The following is a 19075-nucleotide window of genomic DNA, read 5'->3' on the forward strand; positions in this document are numbered from 1 at the left end:
GTACGGAGGAATGGAAGCCAGGTCTTTGTGCATGCTAGACAAACGCTCTACCACTAGATCAAACTCCCAGCCCCAACAGTATTCCTTTTTTTTTTTTTTTCTGTGGGTCATGGGGCTTGAACTCCGGCCCTGGTCGTTGCCCCCGAACTCTTCAGCTCTAGGCTACCCTTCTACCCCTACAGTCACAGCCACACTTCCTGATTAGTGAAGAATTGGGAGGTAAGAGTTTCACATTTTTTAGTGCCCTGGCTGGCTTTGAACCAAGATCATGAGTCACCCTTCTGAGTGGCTAGGATCACAGGCATGAGTTACCATGCCTGGCTCCCCAACAGTATTCTTAAGAAAGAATTTTTTGTGGCTAGGAAGGCGAGAGACTTATCGATGTGTACTTTCAACTTAAACACAGAAAACTAAACCTTTTAGCTTGTGGTCTCACTGACCTATTTCTTTTTTTCAGTAGAAAAATAAAACCATTTTCCTTATTTCTTTCACAAATCTTCCAAAACTATTTTCCAGTAACATGACCATGTAGACATAAATATCACCTTTAACAAAAGCTAAAGGCAATTAAAAAAAGAAAGGAAAAAAGAGAAAGAAGAAAGGTAAATAGAATACTACCTCAAAATATAAGCTATTTCTGTGCAGGAAGTTTTTTGTGGTTACCAGATAAAAAGAGATAATGATGCCATTTGTGACACATACAGCTCAAGGTAACTACATAGGATATGTATATTTAGTGCTCAGATTTAATAAACTAATCAAGGAAATAATCCTTTAGGGAGGATTCCACTATGTAACCAACACCAGTCTTGAAATTGTGATCCTTCTGAATCTGCCTCTCCTGTATTGGGACTACAGATATGCCCCCACCATGCCCAGCTCATTATTTGTTTTCAAAGCAGAACTTTTAGTTATTATCACTTCATAGTGATAATAAGATTGATTTTATCAAGAGAATATTTTTAAACCAAAATCTGGATATTATTAGTACTATGATCAAACCAAATTGATTAAGGCTTACACTTACATTAACATACCATTTCCTTGTTCTTACAAACTAATACTAAGAAAATGTCAAGAGCATTTGACTTTCTAACATACTTTAAGCTTATTCTAAAAGACATCCAAATAGCACTAAAATATTTTTTAAACATCCTTTATGGCTTCTCACATAGCTAGAGAATAGTAGTTGACATCTTCAAAATGTTCAGATTATGCTTTAAACCAAGATTTCTCCAGTATTCTGAAAACTAATAAGTCTTTCAAGCTACTCCAAGCAGGCATGGGGTGTGGATCAAGTGTTAAAACATCTGCCTAGCAAATATAAGGCCCTGAGTTCAAACCTTATTACCTCCAAAATTATAATAAAGGATAGTCTGAAATTTTTCAGTAAAATTAATGTTTTAAGTAACATGAGGAACACAATAGGTATATTTGATTTCTAAGATAGCATACTTGCAAAGAAATCCTTTCTACTATGAAATAGAACATTCTAATTTCCAGAGTAGCAAGAATGAGAGCTTAAACATGCAAGAGTTCTTTGCCAAGGAAGAGACTGGGTGGGGCAATAAAAAGAGGTTACAATTGCCCCCTACTGGAGTTAACTAAGACATGCAGGTTAGTAGCTGTACATTCCCTTTTTCAGACCAAGCCATATGCCAAGGAAAATCTGGACATTAAGAACTTGTTTTGATAGGTTAAAGAGGAGAGGAAGGACATGAGGATAGGTAATCTTATGGCATAAGGCTGAGAGTGTATAATAAAAAATTCCAGTGGAGGATTGGACTACAGCTTAATGGTGGTAGGACATTTGCCTAATACCACAAATATAGATGCTGAGTACTGATGCTCACGCTGGTAATCCTAGCTCTAGAGGCTGAGATCTGAAGCTCAAGGTGTGAATCTATCTTAGGAAGGAAAATCTGAGAGATTTTTTTATCTCCAAGTAGAAGCATAAACTCAGAAGTGAAGGAGGTCCTGAGTTCAAGTCCCAATCTAGCCCCCCTCCAAAAAAAAGAGGAAAAAGAAAGGAAAAAGGCAAGATTAAAAAGAGAAAGGAAGAAAAGTCAATGGACATGCAAAGAAAGAAATCAGTAGAAAAACAGAACAAATAAACAATGGGCAATATATCCTCCATCCCTGATCTGGTGAAAAGACCATCTGTTTCTCTTTTTATGTAAAACAGTTAAAAAAAAAAAAAACCATCTTCTAAGGGGACTCGGGACAGGGGGGAAGGGAGGGAAGCACCTCCATGGCTGACGCCTGTAATCCTAGCTACTCAGGAGACTGAGAACTGAGGATCATAGTTCAAAGCAAGATCCGTACCCCAAGAACACAACACTAAAGAACATAGAACGCATCACCAATTAATCACTACAAAGAAGCTGTGGAAGTGGGTCTGTGGAAGTGGATCTGTGGCTCCAGAGGTAGGGTGGTAGCCTTGAGCTTGAAGAGCCCAGGGACAACACCAGGCCCAGGGGTAGGGCAGTAGCCTTGAGCTGAATAGCTCAGAGACAGCACCTAGACCCAGAGTTTAAGCTCCATGACTCACCAAAAAAAAAAAAAAAAAAAAAAAAAAAAAAGCTTCTACCTACAATGTACTTATAATCTTCTTAAAGAGAATTCCTGCACACATTTGAAGCACCTGTCAAATAATCCCAACGGCTGTGCACTTTTGCAAATGCAAAACTGATCACTGCAATTAAGTAAGATACTGGGGCAGAAGTACCATTTTCATTAGTTCAACTCAACAGTGGGAAATACAGGTATAGCTACCAAAATTAATGCCAAATAATCATAAATCTGAGTATGGAAAAAAAAAGTTCTCAAGTTCTCAAGCATTTCAAACCACAGAATGGATAACTTCTTTGCATTTCTGCTGACTCTAAAAATAAACCTTACTATTTTCCATATTATATTTTCAAAAACTCACTGTTTTACAAAAACGAACACTACACAATATACTGAAAATCAACACTGTACACAATCCTTCTTTTTGATGGTAGCTGGTATCAACTGGGTAATAATCACTTCTGATTATCTGAGGCAAGTATTATTTGAGGAGCTCTCCTCAGACTGTTTATATTACATAGTTCCATGTACCCTTCTTACTCCACTTATTAAGGAAATAGTAAGGGAAAATCAAAGTTAACATAGTGATCCTCCAAAAGAGGCAGATAACCTGTTCCTTGTGGGGGAAAAAATTACTAGTAAACTTGTGACATTAAGTAACATAAACTAATATTGTTTGAATTTGAAAAATACAGTATCACAGATAAAAACACTAACATTTCTTTTGACTGCCCTCAATAATTAAAAAAGAAATAGCACTTTTCTTCAGATATAAAACATTTATCTAATTATTTTTGCACATTTTCTATCATCACCAATTGATATGAAATCTCATTTTGACATGTGCACATATGCAGACAATGTAACCTTGATCAGAGTCAGTCATCACTCTCTCATCCCCATTCCATCTTTCCCAAGTCAGTCTCTACAAGCTATGCTGTCCCCTTTTCCCACATATACAAGGAATAGTTTGATGATATTCACCCTTCCTCACCCTTTCCAGCCACCCTCATCCCCCTACCCTGAACAGGATCTGTTTTAGATTTGTCATTCTTTTTTTTTGCCAGTCCTGGGTTTGAGCTCAGGGTCTGAGCACTGTCCTTGGACTTTCTTAAGACTAGAGCTCTACCACTTGAGTCTCAGCACCACTTCCGGCTTTTTCCTATGTATGTGGTACTGAGAAATCGAACCCAGGTCTTCGTGCATGCTAGGCAAACACTCTACCACTAGGCCAAACTCCTAGCTGTCATTAATTTTTTGAGTGTATGCTAATATCTATTGTCTAGCATTCTTACATAAAGTGATGTGCTGAAGCTAGGGCATAATTTGAAGTGAAAGAATAAGAATTTTGGGGCTGAGATATTGATTTCTTCCCCAATGCTGTTTTCACCCACTGCTACGACTCGTCTGGAACGAAGCTCTTTGTGGCAGGAAGTCCCCTCCCTTCAGGGCTCCATGGGAACTATGCTGGACTGTGGAGTTAATGACAGCTAACTTTCTCCCAAAATGCAGAGTTACACTAACTTCCACCCTCTGTTTCGTTGGTTCTTTCGACTTTTGTTCCAATTGTGGAAGCTCTCCTATTTTAGTGGGAATACCAGTTTACCTGTGGTCTAGGCACTTCATAGGAAGAAGCTCTGTAAAGATATCCAAAGGGTGTTTTTGTTGTTGTTGTTGTTGTTGCTTCTGTATTGCTTTTTTCTTCCTTTAAGTGATCAGAATTTTCTATTTTTTTCTTTCTGGCTTCTCACCAAACATTGTTGCAAATCCCTATTTGTATTTTTTTCTTTAAGTGACACATACTCCCTTGGCTTCTTGAGGCTGAAATAACATAGTCATTCTCATCCTTACTTCATTCTTGAGAAGTAGGACTTCTTTATAATTATGTGGTATCTGTCAGACTTTCTGTGAAAGTTTGGGAGCCATGTGAGTATGCGCATGTCTGCGTGTGAACCTGTGTACCTGTTGGTACTGTGTGTCACTGAAATTACTTGGAGTGAGGATTACTTGTAATTAAAATATTTATAAAAGAAACAACTTAAAAAAAAAAGAATTTTGGGGCTGAGAATGTTGCTTAGTGGTAGAGTGCTTGTTCAGCATACAAGAAGCCCTGGATTCCATTTCTCAGTACCACATACACAGAAAAAGCCAGAAGTCCAGAAGTGGCACTGTGGCTCAAATGGTAGAGTACTAGCCTTGAGCAAAAGAAGTTCAAGACTGGCAAAATAAAGAGTAAGTTTTTTTTAATGGGTGTGGGGGTGTGCTGGGATGTAACTCAGTGGCAAAGCACTTGCCTAGCAAGTACAATATCCAGGGTTCGATCCCCAGTACCAAAAAAAGGAAGACAAAAATCAAAAGAACAAAAAGCTAAATGTTACGAATTGTTCGCAACTGATCAATGTCACAGCGATAACCATGTGGACATACTAGGAAATAACTATGCTATATAGAGAGAGCACTTTCCTTGGGCTTTCCTCAAGGCATAGCACTCTACCACTTGAGCCACAGTTCCACTTCTGGCTTTTCTACGTATGTGGTACTGAGGAATCAAATCGAGGTCTTCGTGTATGCTAAATAAGCATTCTTAAACTAGGCCAAACTCCTGGCTCCTTAAATCATTATATATTTTTGCAGGGTTGTTTTGGTTACTTTGAAGAGGAACTGCTGTTTCAAGTTATCCTATAGGTATAAACTCTGAGTAGATAACATTTTCAAGAGGATTTCCTAATATATCACGTAATAATGTATAGGTTTTTCTCTGCAAGTGATAACATATTTAGGTAAAAAAAAAAAAAAAAGAGTTCTGTCTTAGTCCACTTGTGTTTCTATATACAGACACTTGAGACTGGGTAATTTACCAGACTGGATAATTTCAGTCAGGAGGCTGGTAATTTCAAGCTTAAGATAACAGTATGTTCAGAATCTTGTAAGGGCCCCAATCCATTTCTAAAACACACTCTGCAATGCTGTGTCCTTACTTTGTGGAAGACACAAAAGGGGAAAAAAGTTAAAGCTCACTTCCTCAAGCCCTGTTACAAGGGTGCTAATCTCATGAAGAGAGAACTATCAAGGCCTAATCACTTCCTGCAGTTGCCATCTGCACTAGGAATTACATTTCTAGTTGAGTTTTGCAGAGTACAAATATTTAGAGTGTAGCAAATGTCACTATAATTATTTAACATCAAAGGCAATTCTGATACTGAGATTCATACAAATATCTCCTTAAAATGATTACTATCCAGCAAGGATAACAGAGACACTATATACCTATATCTATGTAAGATATAGATAGAGGGCCGGGAGTTTGGCTTAGTGGTTAAAGTGCTTGCCTAGCATGCATGAAGACCCAGGTTCGATTCCTCGGTACCACATACATAGAAAAAAGCCGGAAGTGGTGCTGAGGCTCAAGTGGTAGAGCTCTAACCTTGAGAAAGTCCAAGGACAGTGCTCAGGCCCTGAGCTCAAGCCCATGACTGGCAAAAAAAAAAAAGATATAGATAGATAGATAGATAGAAGTATTAGTACTATATATAATATATATACATATATATAATACTTTTTAATTTTTTAAATTCTTTTTGCCAGTCCTGGGGCTTGAACTCAGGACCTGTGTGCTACCCCTGAGCCTCTTTGTATTCAAAGCTAGCATTCTACCACTTCAGTCGCAGCACCACTTCCAGTTTTTTCTGAGTAGTTTACTGGAGATATAGTCTCATGGACTTTTCTGCCCAGCTGGCTTCAAACTGTAATCCTCAGATCTCAGCCTACTGAGAAGCTAGGATTATAGCTATGAGCCAGCAGCTCCTGGGGCACACTATATTTTTAACTAGACTTTTTTTTGGTGGGGGGGGGCAGTCCTGGGGCTTGACACAGGGCCTGGGTGTGGTCCCTTTTGAGCCTCTATGTGCTTAAGGCTAGCACCCTACCACTTGAGCCACAGCATCACTTCTGGTTTTTTCTGTGTATGTGGTAATCAATGAAATGTGGTAACCAATAAATCAAACCAGGGCTTCATGCATGCTAGTAAGATGAAATGGAAGTAAGGAATGCTTAGGAACACATAAGCAGATGAAAGTATGAAGCCCTTTGTCTTAGTGATCAGAGTGCATCTTCAAGTTTGTTGACAGAATTTACAGCCAGGTTAAGAAAAAACCTATAGGCTTAGGGCTGGTGGCTCATGCCACCAGAAGGCTGAGATCTGAGGATCAATGTTTGAAGTGATCCCAGGCAAGAAAGTTAATGACACTATCTCTAATTAAACACCAAAAGGCTAAAAGTAGAGCTGTGGCTTGAGTGGTAAAACATTTCCCTTGAGCAAAACAGCTGAGGGAGAGTTCATGTCCAGAGTTCAAGTCCCATGACCAACACGGGGTTTTGCTTTAACAATAAAAGAAATCACATGTGCATATCTCAAACCTTTTGTTCCCACCAGCTCTTTTCCCTTTGGACCTTCTTAATTTAAGCTTACTTTCTTTTAAAGTTCTTTTATTTTCTTTCTTTTTTTTTTTTTTTTTGCCAGTCCTGGGTTTGAGCTCAGGGCCTGAGCACTGTCCTTGGACTTTCTCAAGGCTAGAGCTCTACCACTTGAGCCTTAGCACCACTTCTAACTTTTTTTTCTATGTATGTGGTACCGAGGAATCGAACCCGGGTCTTCGTGCATGCTAGGCAAGCACTCAACCACTAGGCCAAACTCCCGGCCCCGTCTTTTATTTTCTTTACTGTGTATCATCCCAAAAAAAAGAAGTCTGAATTACTGCAAAATCAAACACAAAATTTACATAATTTCTTCGAAAAGCTTAGGTAAATTTACCACTTACTTTGGAATCATTATTTACCTTACTGACTTAACAAATGTGTGTGTGTGTGTCTGTGTATGTATGTATGTGTAGTTAAATGAGATTAAAGTTTCATAAGTAGCTTCTACCTACCACATTCCCAAGGAAGGTGTTTCAAATATTGTCATAGAAGCAAAATAAACACAATAATGATTCACAAAAGCAACTGAACCATACCCCAAATATTTATCACACAGACACATTAAGGCAAGGAATCAACTTGCCATTAAGATTTTACAGTGATAACAGGTACAGGAGTTTGGCAACTGTATTCTTAACAAGGCTATTTGAAGACACCTGATCTCTTAACTAATGCAATCCTGGAAATCTCAATGCACATATTATGCAGTGTAGTTTTCTGGAACATTTGGAAACAAAGGAATATAAAGTCAACCTAATTATAGAAACTATTTAAATAGTCAGGTACAGTTCACATCTATAATACTAGCTTCTTGGGATGCTGGGATCAGGAGAATCAAAGTTTAAGGAGAGCCCCAAAAAAGTCTGTGAGGTACCATCTTATGCAATAAAAAAATCGGAGTGTGGGGGTACTAATCTATCATTCCAGCTATATAGGAAGCCTAAGTAGGCGGGCTTTGGTCTAAACTGGCCCAGGCAAAAATTGAGACCCTATCTGGAAAATACCTAAGGAAAAAGGAGCTGGAAGCATGACTCAAATAGTAGAGTGCTTGCCTGTTAACCATAAGGCCCTAGTTCAAACCTCATTATCACACTCTAACATCCAAAACAACAACAACAACAACAACAAAACTAAATGCATGTCTTCATTTAACTTTCTACTCAATGCTCTTGGTCACTTCACTAGAAACTCAGCTAATAGTTAATCATTTATTTCATTAGCAGCTGGTACATAAAAGACTAATTCTAGTGGGAAAGTGGCTCACACCTGTAATCTCAGCTACAGGTTGAGACCTGAGGATCAGAGAGAATAAGAAGAAAGAAAGAAAGGAAGAAAGGAAGGAAGGAAGGAAGGAAGGAAGGAAGGAAGGAAGGAAGGAAGGAAGGAAGGAAGGGAGGGAAGGAAGGGAGGGAAGGAACGCAGGCAGGCAGGAAGGCAGGCAGGAAGGCAGGCAGGCAGGCAGGCAGGTAGGCAGGAAAGAAGGAAGGAAGAAAGGAAAAAGGAAGGTGGCTGAGAATGTGGAGTAGTGGTAGAGTGCTTGCCTAGCATGCATGAAGCCCTAGGTTTGATACCTCAGTACCACATAAACAAAAATCCAGAAGTGGTGCTGTGGTTCAAGTGGTAGAGTGCTAGCCTCGAACAAAAGAAGCTCAGGGACATTGCCACAGCCCCTGAACTGGCAGCAAATAAATAAATAAATAAATACATACATACATACATACATACATACATATATAAATAATAGAAAAAGGAAGGAAGCAAGTAAAGAAAAGAATAATTCTAAGAGGCACAGACAGACTGTCATAGCAGTCAGGTGACAGAAATAGAAATCTTACTGTGTCAAGCAGGAGTAGACAGAATGGCACATGATGTAGACAAGTAGTCTGACTGACATGGTTTGATGATTTGACCCAGGGCAATCTAGCTTCTCTGAGTTACTATTTATTAAAGATAAATATTACATGGTGGGAATGCAGACTAGTTCAGCCACTCTGGAAAGCAGTGTGGAAGTTCTTTTAGTCTTTTTTTTTTTTTTTGCCAGTCCTGGGCCTTGAACTCAGGGCCTGAGCACTATCCTTGGGCTTTCTCAAGGTTAGAACTCTACCACTTGGGCTTCAGCACCACTTCTGGCTTTTATCCATGCATGTGGTACCGAGGAATTGAACCCGGGTCTTCATGCATGCTAAGCAAGCACTCTACCACTAGGCCAAATTCCCGGCCCCACTGTGGAAGTTCTTAAAGAACTGAAAATAGACCTTCCCTACAATCCCGCCATACCACTTCTGGGCATCTATCCTGAACAGCATGACCCAAGATATTATAAGGACACCTGCTCAGCTATATTCATCTCTGCACTATTCACAATAGCCAGGCGATGGAAACAATCCAGATGCCCCACTGCAGATGAATGGATACAGAAAATGTGGTATATATACACAATGGAATTCTACATAGCCAACAGACAAGATAAAATAATGGCATTCGCAGGGAAGTGGATGAATCTAGAGCGAATCATGTTGAGTGAGACAAGTCAAGACCTAAGGAACAAAAGACGCATGGTATCCTTAATATGTGGCTATTAAATCCAAAGAGTACAAGAGCGAGGACTCAATACCTGCATACCCAAAGCTATGGACATGGTATTGGAAATATAAACATAACTATATAGACATAAAAACCTATGACTCTATAGACATGTTTTATTTCATAAATTAATATGTTTCTATGACATACAAACCCTTAGCCTAATTTTGATTAAATTCTAAATACTAAGTCCCAGTGACTGTAAATAGATTCTCTCCTTTAACACTTGTATGTTAAACTTGTCATTTAAAATATGATGTAAAAATCAACATTAATAAATTCTTTGATAAAAAAGATAAATATTACAAAGAAAACAAAACAAAACAAAAAACAAGAACCACTCCTTGTGTTCCTCACTGAATTCTAGACTGCTGTCCACTAATATCCATTTATTTCCTCAAATCACTCATATCACCCTTAACTAGCCAGATATAATTTTCAAAGTAAGGACTCATGATTTGATTTACTTTTTTCCTAATAATAAGCTTATACATTAAAAAAAAACCTCCTGGACTAGGGATGGTGCCTACCATATGAAAGGGCCCTGGGTCTTACTTATTAAAACATAAAACCAAACTCCAGAAGGTACAGCAAAGTCCTCCAGTCAAAAGGAGTAAGGTTCTGCCTGTGTGGTGGCTTATGCCTGTAATCCTAGCTACTTAGGAGGCTGAAATCTGAGGACAGAGGTTCAAACCCAGCCCAGACACTTAAGACATGAGACTCTTATCTCCAATTAATCACTAGAAAAGGAGAAGTGGGGCTGTGGCTCAAGGGGTAGGGTGGTAGCCTTGAGCTGAAGAGCTCAACACCCAGGCTCAGAGTTCAAGCCCCAAGACCCACAATAAATAAATAAAATTTAAATGATGTTGCCAGATCAGCTATTTTAAGATATTCAATTCAAATTTATCATTTCCATGACTTATTTACTTTCTTAGAATTCTAATCCCACGGGCCGGGAGTTTGGCCTAGTGGTTAAAGTGCTTGCCTAGCCATGCATGAAGACCCGGGTTCAATTCCTTGGTACCACATACATAGAAAAAAGCCGGAAGTGGTGCTGAGGCTCAAGTGGTAGAGCTCTAGCCTTGAGAAAATCCAAGGACAGTGCTCAGGCCCTGAGCTCAAGCTCAGGACTGGCCAAAAAAAAAAAAAAAAAAGAATTCTAATCCCATGAATCTACACTAAAAGTGGTTTATTTAGATGTTATTTTAGATTCTCTAGTGAGAAGGGGAAATGGGGCTGTGGCTCAAGGGGTAGGGTGGTAGCCTTGAGCTGTAGAACTCAGGGACTGCTCCAAGGCCCAGATTTCAAGCCCTATGATCCACCCCAAACCACAAAAAAAGTAATACTTTAGCTAATTTAAATACTCATAATATTAATAAAACTCTTTTATTCTCCTAGTCCTGGAGCTTGAACTCAGGGCCTTTTTTTCTGTGTATGTGGTACTGAGGAATTAAATCCAGGGCTTTGTGCATGGTAGGCAGGCACTCTTACCATTAGGCCACGCTCCTGGCCCCTATAAAACTTTTTAATAACATAATTTGTTCATCATAGAAACATAACTTCTCTGTTGAAAATAGAAGTGTGTATCACTCTTAGGATCAAACTCCAATTCCTTAAAATGAGTTTCATACAGATAGTTTAAAAATATGAAAATAGATTTCCAGTCAGTTCCTGTCTAATAATGCCAGTGCAAGATTCTCCCTACCATGTGGATGATAGATGCCATGGATCCAAGTGTAGAAACAGAACTAAGCCTCAAGCTCAATCTACACTGTCCAATATGATAGCCATTAGACATACATCACATGCATGCCAATGTAAATTTAACTAAATCATTTAATTCCTCAGACATGATTTTTGAACAGTAGCAATATGAAGCCAAGGGCTATGGTGTTAGGGCAGAAGTAGACAAATACTGTTGTGTAGAATCTGGATTGCTCTAGATTGCTGACTGGGTGCAGAAGAGTAGCTGCCTTGGAGAAGGTTTTCCCCATGTGTAAATCCACCAAAATTAGATTTGTTTTTATTTTAACTGAGCCATAGCCAAACCGAGCCCTGCCAGATGTCTTGCTTAGTAAGTAAGGTCTGGCATGCACACTGTGCTACTACCACAGACTGCTGGGGACTGGAGAGCTGTCTCGAAGAGCAGAAAGACTAAGCAAAAGCTGAAGAAGTAGTGAAGTTGAGTTGATCTCTTATTTCCCCATTTGTAAAAATGGAAGTACAGTCCACCTCGAAGGACTCTCTTTGTGAGTGCATGCGTGCCCATGCCAGTCCTAAAGCTTAATCTCAGGGTCTGGGTGCTGTCCCTGAGCTTTCTTGCTCTACCACTTGAGTCACAGTTCCACTTCCAACATTTTTTGTCCTTAATAAGAGATAAGAGTTTCATGAACTTCCCTTCCTGGGGGGTGGCTTTAAACCATAATCTTCAGATCTCAACCCCCTGAACTGTTAAGGTTACAGGCATGAGACACTGGTACCCTGGCCTCATAGGCTCAAGTATTAAATGCAAAATTAAATATAAAGAGCTACAGCCAGCAGCGTGGTTCATACCTGTAATCATAGCTACTCAGGAGGCTGAGATCTGAGGATCCAGGTTCAAAGACAGCCCCAGGCACAAAAAGACCTGAGACTTTCATTTCCAATTAACCTCTAGAAAATGGGAAGCAGGGCTTGGCTTAAAGGTAGGGTAGTAGCCTCAAAGAGCTCAGGGACAACGCCCAGGCCCAGGGGTAGGGCAGTAAGCCTTGAGCTAAAGAGCTCAGGGACAATGCCTAGGCCTGAGTTCAGTCCCATGAACCGCCCCCCCAAGGGAAAAAAAAAATACATACACACACACACACACACACACACACACACACACACACACATATATATATACAGAGAGAGAGAGAGAAAGAAAAAGAGAGAGAGCTTGGCATATAGCAGATACTGAATAGATAGTTGGTACTATTATTATACTGGTTACTATTATTAACACTATTATTATTATCGTAAGATTTTTAACATTGATTTTGACATTTCATGGGCCTCTGTGGCTTTTAAACTTTTGGATTATGTTTTAGATGTCCCAAATTGCAACAAGTCTTATTTTCCATAATAAATACAGTATACTTCATTTTCATTTGTTTTACACTTGTTCTCATGTGGATTTTTTTTTTTTTTTTTTTTTTTTTTGCCAGCCCAGGGGACTCAACTCAGGGCCCGAACACTGTCCTTGTGCTTTCCTCAAAGTTAATGCTCTACCACTTGAGCCACAGCACCAGTTCTGGCTTTTCTATATATGTGGTACCGAGGAATCAAATTAAGGTTTTCATGCATGCTAGGCAAGCACTCAACCACTAGGCCAAACTCCTGACTGTGGATTTTTTTTTTTTTTTTCTCATAAAAGAAGGTCTCACTGTGCAGCCTAGCCTGGTCTTGAATTCATGATCCTTCTATGTCATCCTCCAAAGTGCTAGGATTATAGGTTTGTGTTTGTGCCATTACACCCAGACTATTTTGTTCTTCATATTCTCTTTTTTTCTTTTTTCATATTCTTTTATTTACTAATTTTTGAGGGGTGGTGCCATGGCTTTGTTCCTACTATGCATAAGCATACCTCCCCAGCTCTGGGATGGTGCCATACCTTAAGAGATAGTGTTTATCCAGAGAAGAAACATTTAAACATTTATAGGGAAGAATAAGAATAGTTAAAAGGAGGTATAACAGAAATTCCACTTCCACCATTTAACATTTGTTCTTCTTAAAATAAGGAAGCTAGGCATCAGTAGTGTATGCCTGTAATCCTAGCTACCTAGGAGGCTGAGATCTGAGGACAGTGGTTCAAAGCCAGCCCAAGCAGATAAGTCCCTTTGATCCTCTTATCTCTAATAAACTACTAAAAAAAAGCCAGAAGTGGCTCTGTGACTCAAGTGGTAAAGCACTATCCTTGAGCACAAAAAAGCCTAGGGACAGCACCCAGACCCTGAGTTCAAGGCCCAAAACCACCAAAATCAAAACAAAACAAAAAATTGAGGAATTTATGAGTTTCCTCATTACTTTTATATTACTGAAACAATTTCAAGCAAACATCTCAACAGTTCTAATCTGGGCTAAAATAATATACCCATGATTATATACACACTCATCTACACTAATCACAGTTTATTATATTTCAGGTGCTTTATGTATTGAAACATTTATAAGAGACTACATAAATCAACAGAGAGAAATAAAATGACTTTGAGTGGCAGGGAAAAAAAGAGAATAAGAACTCTGTGCCAAGCAAATGCTCTGGCAAATAACCTTCAAAGGCTAATCTTCTAGCCTCCACTTTTCTCTCACTGTAGTAAAAAGTAGCTACGAGATGGCAATCAAAACAAATTTTGCAGTTGCTACCCAACTACTTTCTATTCAATGCCGCAAGCATGCTATAAGAATGAAAGCATTCAGTGCAGATGTTTGGCCGTAATTCTTTCAAATTACATTATAAGTTTTCATTTTGCAGATGCCATTTTAACAATTCTCAGCTACAAGAATAAGGAACAGCATTTTTTTTTAAACTTTATTTTTAGGAGCAGTATTTTGAGTTACAATGATGTACTCCTCCTCCCCCACACTCTATTAGAGGAGCTTATGAACACTGGATATCCAAAATGCAGACCACAAAAGGAATAGGAACAAAAGTATAAGGAAGGAAGCATGGGGAGGCATGTGGATGGGGGAGACAATGAGAGAAAATGCAGCACAAGATTTCCACTTTCTTTCTTTCTCTTGTCTAAGTGAAAAGTTAGTATGCTCTCCCTGCCCCTTCAAAGCGTTTCATATTACCTATCATTGATCTGATAATTGAAAAGAAAAACTCATTTCTTACAACACAAATTGTGAAAGTATTGTAAAGTATGAGTGAAAGAGACTGAAGAATTCCCTCTATGATCATCTGGGAAAAACAATAAACAAAAGCACAGCTCTTGCCAGGCATGCACACACCTGGAATCCTAATTCTCAGAAGGGAGACACTGGAATGATCACAGGTGGAGACCAATCTAAGAAACAGTTGGGGAGATTCCATTTCAACCATTAAGCTGGCATGATGATGTGAGACTTTCATCCTAAGGATGTGAGAGGTATAAATAGGAGATCACAGGCCAGCCCCGTCAAAGTATCGGCTTTCCCCACAAAACTACAGTGAAGAACCTTGATCTTGAAATGAACAACAATCAATCCATCAATAAATGAATATAAGGTAATATAAAATAAATCCAGGTAAAGACAGTTTACACTGCCATGCTAAAACTCACTTTTAACTCCTGGGACAGCTAGACTTAACAATGATAACTAAAGCAAAAGAGGGCTGCAGGCATAGTTCAAATAGTATAGTACCTAACAAGACTGAAGTTCAACTCCCAGTAATGACTCAAGAGAAATACACATATTTAAGTTTTAGAACAATTAACAAAGAATGCCTCTAAACTATTTTCCTTTCCTGACTTTAAAGTAGAAATCACCTCATTCTCTTGTTCTGCATCTCCAACTCCCCAAAGTAACTACTATGAAGTGTGTGTGTGTGTGTGTGTGTGTACATGTGCATATAAGTCTCTAGAAATGTTTTAGCATAATCAAACTCACCTAATATGTATCTATATAGAGGTAACCATTTCAGTTTAATACAAATATAATGACATTAAGAATGCTGTTCTTCAACTTTCCTCTGACATTTTGATTTTGTCTATCAGCACCTGGAGAAAGACATTCATTTATATGAATGGTTCAATACATGTCAAGTTTTGTACTAACAGATGTTAAGGTTGTTCAGATTTTTTCTCCTTGACAATGCAATAATTACTGCATATGGATATTTATTTTGTGTACTAGTGGAAACTTATATGTTCATACAAGCAGAACTTCAACACTGCAGAAATTAAAAGTTATGAATCATTAATTAAAACACTATATGGTGCCACATGGCTCATGCCTATAATCCTAGCTACTACTGATATCTGAGGATATCAGTTCAAAGCCAGGCCAGGTCGGAAGTCCAAGAGTCTTTTTTTTCTGTTGGCCACAGGGCTTGAACTCTGGGCCTGGGCACTGTCCCTGAGCTCTTCGGCTTAAGTCTATCACTCTACCACTAGAGCCACAGCACCACTTCTGGTTTTCTGGTGGTTAACTGGAGATAAGAGTCTCACGGACTTCCCTTCAGTGCCAGAGCTGGCTTTGAACCTTGGTCCTCGGATCTCAACCTCCCAAGTAGTTAGAATTACAGGTGTGAACCACTAGCACCCAGCTTTCCAAGATTCTCTAATGTCCAATTAACCATCAAAAAACTGGAAGTGGAGCTGTGGCTCAAAGTAGTAGAGTACCAGCCTTGAGGGAAAAAGCTCAGGCACAGAGCTCAGGAACTGAGCCAAAACTATATGGCTCCCATCCTCCCTCTTCCTTTGAAAAACTTCTCAATCTCCAACAATTAGGAAGATTAACACATTTTAATTTTGCACATCTATCATTATAAATAAGGAAAAATTGCTTTTCTACTACATGGTGTATTTTCTTACAGGCTTATAGGATTCTTGATACTGCTGGAAAATTAGCTTTCTAAATTTTCTTAGAACAATATCTATTCTTCTTCCCACCAGGGCTCTGGAATATTACACATGCCTCTAAGATCCTTCCCGCCTCAAATGCAAAAATAATACATATCATTTCTTTTACTTTTATAATTTCATTTTTAGTAACAGTTTCCAAAAGCTATAAGTAAAAATGTACTTTTACACAGCTAGAAGTCAACTACTTTTTTTTTTTTTTTTTTGCCAGTCCTGGGGCTTGAGCTCAGGGCTTGAGCACTGTCCTTGGGCTTTCCTCAAGGCTAGAGCTCTACCACGTAAGCCACAGCAACACTTCCAGCTTTTTCTATGTATATGTTACCAAGGAATTGAACATAGGTCTTCGTGCATGCTAGGCATCCACTCTACCACTAGGCCAAACTCCCGGTCCTCAACTAGATTTTTTAAATGGAAAAACAGTGGGAAGAAACAAAATACTAAAAGTGATTACTGCTGAATGGCAGGATTATATATTATTTTCTGTTGTTTTTTTTCAAATCTTATACATTAAACATCTATTAATTGTGCAATTAGAAAAAAGTACAATTCTTTTAATACAATCATATTTTACACACACACACACACACACAGGTTTTTTGGCTGATCTTGGGGCTTAAATGCAAGGCCTGGGTGCCGTCCCTGAGCTATTTTTTTTGGTTTTTCTTTTTCTAGTCCCAAGGCTAGCACTCTACCATTTGAGCCGCAGCTTCAGTTCTCCCTTTTTGGTAAATTATTGGAGATAAGAGTATCTCAGAATTTTTTTTGTTTTACCTGGGCTGGCTTCAAATTAAAATCCTCATATTTCAGTCTCCTGAGAAGCTATGTTTATAGGCATGAGCTACTGATATCTAGCGCATATACTTAGTTTTTATGGCATTGGTTTCCACCTCTCTCTCTCTCCCTCCCTCCCTCTCTCCCTCCCTCCCTCCCCCCCCCCCCCCCCTCTCTCTCTCTCTCTTTCCTTTCCTGCAGTGGTACTAAGGTTAGAATTCAAGGCCTTACACATGCTAATCTGGTGTTCTCTTTTTAAGGATTATTTTTCATGAAGAATCTTGCATTTTTGCCAGAGGCTGCTTCACATCTCAAGTATCCCAACTTGGGCCTCTTACAAGAGGTCCTTTGTTTCCTTTTCTTTTTTTAATGGTGATTTTTTTAACGTTTATGGTTTGAACTCAAGCCCCCCCCCCCAGCCCCCCTTTTTTTTTTCCAGTCCCAGGGCTTGAATTCAGGGCCTAAGCACGGTCCTTGGGCTCTCTCAAGGCTACCTCTACCACTTGCGCCACAGCACCACTTCCGGCTTTTTCTATGTTTGTGGTACCGAGGAATCGAAACGGGGTCTTTGTGCATCCTAGGCAAGCACTCAACAGTTAGGCTAAACTCCCAGCCCTCAAGGCCGTTCATGGTCTGAACTTTTTGCTAGGTTGGCACTTAATCAATGAGCCATGCTTCCAGCCCTTTTTTCTGTCATTTTTTAGATGGGCTCTTGCTTCTTGCTTGGGTATATGTCTAAATTACAATCCTAATATGCACTTCCTACCCTACCTGGACAGATGAATTCCATAATGCCCAGCTTCTTCGCTAAGATACAGTCTTGAGAACATAGGCTTCCCTGGAACCATGATCCTTCTGAGCTTACCTTTCCACATAGCTAGGATGACAGGAGCATTCACTGTGTCCAACTGTACAAAGTTTTTTGCCTATACCAGACTCAAACTATAAAGCTCTTCCTTGAAGTATCCCAAGTAGTTAGGATTATAGGTATGAGGCATGGTTTCAATTATTTTCTTTTTGTTTGTTTGTTTTTTGCTCGGTCATGGGGCTTGAACTCTAGGCCTGGCCTGAGTGCTGTCTCTGAGCTCTTCAACTCAAGGCTACCACCCTACCCCTTGCGCCTCAGCGACACTTCTGGTTTTCTAGTGGTTAACGGGAGATTAGAGTCTCAGTCTTTAGTGCCGGGGCTGGCTTTGAACCTCAGATCTCTGCCTCCTAAGTAGCTAGCATTACAGGCATGAGCCACAGCACCCAGCTTTAATTCTTAATTATAGTTTGAATACTGGAAGACTGAGTCTAATATTAAGAAGGGCATCCTTTCCACCAATGGGTAGCAACTTCTAAGGCTGGAAGCATGGCACAAATGGTACAGCACTTGCCTAACTAACGAGAGTGGCTCTGGATTCAATAGCCATCATCACCAAAAAGAAAAAGGGACTAATATCTTTTGATAGTATATTTGGATATATTGATCATTTTCAAACAGAAGAATAGAGTCACACCAAATACCAAAGAGAGGACACACACCTATGAAAGATAATAGAGATTTTTTTTTTTCCCCCAGTCCTGGGCTTGAGCTCAGGGCCTGAGCACTATCCTTGGGCTTTCTCAAGACCAGAGCTCTACCGCTTGGCTTTTTTCTATGTATGTGGTACCGAGGAATCGAACCTGGGTCTTCATGAATGCTAGGCAAGCACTCTACCACTAGGCAAAACTCCTGGCCCCAGATAATGGAGATTTTTAAAAAGGGCAGATCTGGCCTTCTGTTATAGTCTTTTTTTAGACGTCTTAATTTCTTACTCTCAGGCTTTATAAACTACTCATCTGGCCAGAGATGAAAATGGTGGATCTTAGTTAGATGCCTGAGCTTAATGTTAGAAGAAGGAAAGAAAGTATAGCTAAGACAAGGAAGCCCACAAATGGATACAGCAAATATTTCTTGACATGGAGAATAACAAAATAAAGGTTATACTTACAGCACGAGAATCCCGAACTTTAGAATATGATTTGCCAACATTAAGACCATCAATGACAATATCAAAAGGAGGACAAGACTTTACAAATTCCTTAAATCTCTTCAGTTCCTTAAA

At 39.3% G+C, this 19075-nt stretch overlaps 1 protein-coding gene across 9 annotated transcripts in view; it reads right to left on the bottom strand.

Moving 5' to 3' along the window:
- The window catches only part of Prorp (protein only RNase P catalytic subunit), an 81374-nt gene that overhangs the window by 38401 nt on the left and 23898 nt on the right, over positions 1-19075 (bottom strand). For all 9 annotated transcript variants that reach the window (XM_090345169.1, XM_090345171.1, XM_090345168.1 and 6 more), the window contains one exon: positions 18962-19069. In XM_090345169.1, coding sequence (XP_090201295.1) covers positions 18962-19069 — 108 coding nt within the window. The remainder of the gene's footprint in view (positions 1-18961; positions 19070-19075) is intronic.

This window comes from Megascapheus bottae, chromosome 14 (genome assembly GCF_031878675.1).
Source record: "Megascapheus bottae isolate mThoBot1 chromosome 14, mThoBot2.hap1, whole genome shotgun sequence".
In the NCBI taxonomy this organism is placed as follows: Eukaryota; Metazoa; Chordata; class Mammalia; order Rodentia; family Geomyidae; genus Megascapheus; species Megascapheus bottae.